The 5,000-nt window shown below is 50.1% G+C and overlaps 1 protein-coding gene across 1 annotated transcript in view; it reads left to right on the top strand.

Annotated features, from left to right (window-relative positions):
• The window catches only part of LOC119198592 (sodium channel protein type 4 subunit alpha-like), a 71,830-nt gene that overhangs the window by 36,314 nt on the left and 30,516 nt on the right, over window positions 1-5,000 (top strand). The window contains exons 10-15 of the mRNA XM_037455946.2: window positions 631-772; window positions 1,367-1,564; window positions 2,093-2,257; window positions 2,338-2,595; window positions 2,817-2,939; window positions 4,279-4,399. Coding sequence (XP_037311843.2) covers window positions 631-772; window positions 1,367-1,564; window positions 2,093-2,257; window positions 2,338-2,595; window positions 2,817-2,939; window positions 4,279-4,399 — 1,007 coding nt within the window. The remainder of the gene's footprint in view (window positions 1-630; window positions 773-1,366; window positions 1,565-2,092; window positions 2,258-2,337; window positions 2,596-2,816; window positions 2,940-4,278; window positions 4,400-5,000) is intronic.

The raw sequence follows: 5,000 nt of genomic DNA, 5'->3' as shown, positions 1-5,000 counted from the left end.
GGTAGCGAAGTGTTCTCTTTGTTTAAAGGAGAAACAAGATTACAATTAGTTTAGTACATAAAGTACATGAAGTACATGAAGTGAAGGTCTAATAGCACTAATATTAAAATGTTATTTCTAATTATAACACGGGTAGATGAAATCCAGCGTTCTGATTGGTTGAGAGTGAGTCACAGGGTCCAGTGATAATGTACAGTAGCTGTTCACATTGACCCATTGTTCCACATCACTGTGCACTCAAAGTAACACGTTTTTGTGCGACTGTTATTTGACATTTTAGCTTTTAGCTCAGTGGAAATCGCTGAAAACCCCCAGAAATCCCCCAAATGATCGTTTGAGGCAACGTGAGCTTTCACAACCGGATTAAGGTGAAGTCATGATGTGAATGAATGAGGTGGTGAGGGACCCGATGCTGTTTACGTGCACGTAGGGGACTATTTGTCTCTGGACTGATGACATGTGACACACAACGTTTGCCGGCTGCGCTAAACCAAACGCACAACAAAGACTGGAAATAGACGTAATCGCCTTCGCTGCTGTTACCACAGAGTTAATGTAATGAAATGTTAAATGATCACCAGCTACACAATGTGAGCTCTTAGTGTGTGTCTGTGTTTGTGCGTTTTACAGAAAGTGCCCGGATGGGTTCGTATGTCTGAAGGCGGGAAGGAACCCGAACTACGGCTACACGAGCTTCGACAGCTTCGGCTGGGCCTTCCTGTCCTTGTTCCGCCTGATGACTCAGGACTACTGGGAGAACCTCTACCACCAGGTAACGTCCACTGGTCTCACCAGCAGGGGGCGACTCCTCTGCTCCCATAGACGTCTATGAGGAAATGACTCTACTTCTGTGTAGTGACCAGCAGGGGGCGACTCCTCTGCTCCCATAGATGTCTATGAGGAAATGACTCTACTTCTGTGTAGTGACCAGCAGGGGGCGACTCCTCTGCTCCCATAGACGTCTATGAGGAAATGACTCTACTTCTGTGTAGTGACCAGCAGGGGGCGACTCCTCTGCTCCCATAGACGTCTATGAGGAAATGACTCTACTTCTGTGTAGTGACCAGCAGGGGGCGACTCCTCTGCTCCCATAGACGTCTATGAGGAAATGACTCTACTTCTGTGTAGTGACCAGCAGGGGGCGACTCCTCTGCTCCCATAGACGTCTATGAGGAAATGACTCTACTTCTCTCTTGATTTATTCCCTCAGTAAACATTGTAAACATGAGTTTATGGAGGCGTGTCTTGCTTTGTGAAGTACCTGAATCACGTTTAGAATACGTCTTCGTAGGGAAACTGTATTTTGGGACAGAAGTACGTTCCCTCGAGGAACAACTGTTTATTCGAGTTTCTTCTCTTTCTGCAGACGCTGCGCTCAGCCGGTAAGACCTACATGGTGTTCTTCGTGGTGGTGATCTTCCTGGGCTCCTTCTACCTTGTCAACCTCATCCTGGCCGTGGTCGCCATGGCCTACGAGGAGCAGAACCAGGCCACCATCGCCGAGGCCTGCCAGAAGGAGCGGGAGTTCCAGGTTGCCATGGAGATGCTGAAGAAGGAGCAGCAGGTAGACGGAATCGAAAGTGCTCGACGGCAACAGGAGTGTTGTATCATGTATTTTCTTTGATAATTATAATTCTCTTCGGTTAACCTGAATCAGAGATGCACTTCGATTGGCTGGTCTGTGTTTCTAGGGGCGGGACTTAGAGATGACAATTTAAGTGCTACAGTTTGTTGTTTTAGTCGAGGTAGAGTCTGAAGAGGTGTGTCTTGAGTTTTCGGCGGAAGCTGTGAAGGCTCTCTGGTCCTGATGTCATCACAGAGCTCCTTCCACCATCTGGGAGCAGGACAGCAAAGAGTCGCCATGTAGTTGAGTGTTTTTTAGACGTCTATGAGGAAATGACTCTACTTCTCTCTTGATTTATTCCATCAGTAAACATTGTAAACATGAGTTTATGGTCTCAGTCTCTAGTTTCAAGCTCCAAAACGTCACCCCTCAAACCAGCGGATTACGTAACCTTGACTACGTCCACTTTTCATATACAAATCCACACCAATTAGAGCTCTCCATTTAAGACACTCCTTCTTTTGTAAGGCCGCCGCCCAGAAGCTCCTGGACTCTGACTCCATATCACCGGATCTCTCCCCGTTTGGCGTGGAGGAGCGGAGGCGGAGTCAGGCGCTGGTGGGCGTGGCCGACGTGGAGGCGAACCTGTCGGAGGAGAAGCTGCTGGAGGTCGACATGCCGGAGGGGGGGAAGGTGACGGAGGACGAACCCACGTTTTCTCTTCATTCATCCGGACGCATTCAGAGTTTAACTCGGGCTGCGTCCTCCTTCAGGTCCTCCACCCTCTCCTGGCTCGCTCCTTCTCCTCCAGGACCCGGCGAAGCAGCCAGGTCTCCTCCGTCTTCAACTTCCGCCTCAGGAGCCGGGGGTCGGAGGGCGAGATGGCCGATGACGAGTACAGCGCCCCGGGCGACGTGGTGGAGGGCGTCGGGGGCCGCACCTACAGCGGCGGCACCTTCAGCGGCACGCTGCCCCAACCGTGGCCCAAACGGAGGCCCAGCACCTACAGCAACGCCAGCAGGAGCTCCCAGGTGAGGCCGGAGGGGGCGGAGCCACGGGGCCAGGTAGAGAACCAGGTGAAGTGAGATTAAATGGGAAGAACTTTGGTTCAATAAGATGAAGTCAGGTGAGAAATAATAAGTGAGATTATCTTAAAACGAACATAATAAAATAAGATATAAATGAGATAATGTAGATTAAGTCAAATGTAAGAGCTGTGTGTGTGTGTGTGTGTGTGTGTGTGTGTGTCCAGGTGTTCTATCCGACTCTAAATGTCAACGGGAAGCTGTTTGTCGCCATGGACCAGAACGGGGTTTCCCCGCCTACGCTGCAGGGGCTGGCTGCCTGTCCCATGGAGAAGGTCAAGGAAGAGAGTGTGAGTACTGTGTGTGTGTGTGTGTGCGTGTGTGTGTGTGTGTGTGTGTGTGTGTGTGTGTGTGTGTGTGTGCGTGTGTGTGTGTGTGTGTGTGTGTGTGTGTGTGTGTGTGTGTGTGTGTGTGTGTGTGTGTGTGTGTGTGTGTAAACAATGGTGAAGTCTGCAGCCGTTCAACACTCATGTGAATTATGAATCAGCGCTTTGCGTAACTCTGACATCATGAGCTAAAGACACACACACACACACACACACTCACTGCTATGGCATCAGGGGATTAAGACACACATGCCAGCACGCAATCAGGTGTCCTCCCTTACGCACACAGACACACACACAAACACACACACACACACACACATCTAATGGCTACAGGCCATAGGACCGAAAATGTTAGTGGTCCCTTTGGCCAACTACGAAATGTCCCTCAAAGAGACTCAATAGGAACTACAGAGAGACACACAAATCACACAAAGAGAGACACACAAACCTCACAATGACTACAGAGAGACACACAAACCACACAAAGAGAGACACACAAATCACACAAAGAGACACACAAACCACACAAAGAGAGACACACAAACCACACAAAGAGAGACACACAAACCTCACAATGACTACAGAGAGACACACAAACCACACAAAGAGACACACAACATAAAACAGTTTATTTTGATAGTCGTCTCCTCCCCATCAAGCATCAGGTCAGAGGTCACATGGACAAACACAGCAGCTCCATCGCCTGGAGGTGTTCTTCACCTCCACCTGTTGGCCCCTTGTTATACGAGAGGAGGAAGAGGAGGAGGAGAAGGAAACGGATGGAGAAGAGGAGCGAGGAGGAGTAGGACACATAAGAGAAAGACAAAGAGGAGGAGAAGAACAATGTAACACTCAGAGGAGGTTTTGTCTGCTCCTCAGACTGATGGAGAGACGAGTGGGAGGACGAGGGAGCCCTTCGTCGCCATGGAAATGTTGCCACGGCAATCTGAAGCTGTGTGTGTGTGTGTGTGTGTGTGTGTGTGCGCACTCAGACAGTGTAGGTGTTGTGGTGGGCGGCGACCTTCAGCGACATGCGTCACGTCTCATTGGAGGAGAATTAAGGTGTTGTGTAATCCCACCTGAGGGTCCGAGAGGTCCTAAACTCCTCCGGGTGGGGGGGTGCCGGGGCGGGGGGGGGGCGACAGGTCCCAAGTTCCTCTTTGTCCTGAAGAAACATGAACGTCGTTGTATTTGTCACAACAAAAGACCCGTTATTCAAATACACAATATATGTTTATTTATTGTGAGAAATGTGATGCCATGTTTGTGTTGCGTGTTGCCCCCCCCCCCCCCCCCCCAGGTGCCCACCTCCACCACGGAGCTCAGCACCATGTTGTTGCCCCGCCCATCGTCCACACAGGACTCGCTGAGGAGGGGGAGGACGCTCAGCGCCGCCAGCTACCTCACCGACGCCATGGAGGGTGAGGGGGGGGGGGCAAAGTGTGTGTCTGTGTGTAACATGAACCGCGCCTGACTTTTTACCTCATTGTGTGCGTCTGTTTGTGAGTCTTTGTGTGTTTGCACATTTCGTGGAAAAGTGTGTGTGCTTAGTTGTGTGTTGCTGTGTTGAATTTCTATCCCTTGTGTGTGTGTGTGTGTGTGTGTGTGTTTTGCTGGCCAAGTCAACCCTAAGGGGACGCTGCCTTTGTTGAAGCGAGAGAGTTGGTAAGAAGGAGACAGACAGAGACACAGAGAGACACAGAGAGACAGACAGAGACAGACAGAGACAGACAGAGACACAGAGAGACAGACAGAGACAGACAGAGACACAGAGAGACAGACAGAGACACAGAGAGACACAGAGAGACAGACAGAGACACAGAGAGACACAGAGAGACAGACAGAGACACAGAGAGACACAGAGAGACAGACAGAGACACAGAGAGACACAGAGAGACAGACAGAGACACAGAGAGACATATGATCGTTTCCCTCATAAACCATGAGATGCTTCCTGTGCTTTTGATGATATTCATGTAACAGACTTTTGGGTCCATTTCCTTACAAATTTGTGTGTGTGTG

The sequence above is a fragment of the Pungitius pungitius genome, chromosome 19, assembly GCF_949316345.1.
Source record: "Pungitius pungitius chromosome 19, fPunPun2.1, whole genome shotgun sequence".
NCBI lineage: Eukaryota > Metazoa > Chordata > Actinopteri > Perciformes > Gasterosteidae > Pungitius > Pungitius pungitius.
Note: the sequence above shows the minus strand (reverse complement) of the source record. Positions and strands in the feature narration are given on the sequence as shown.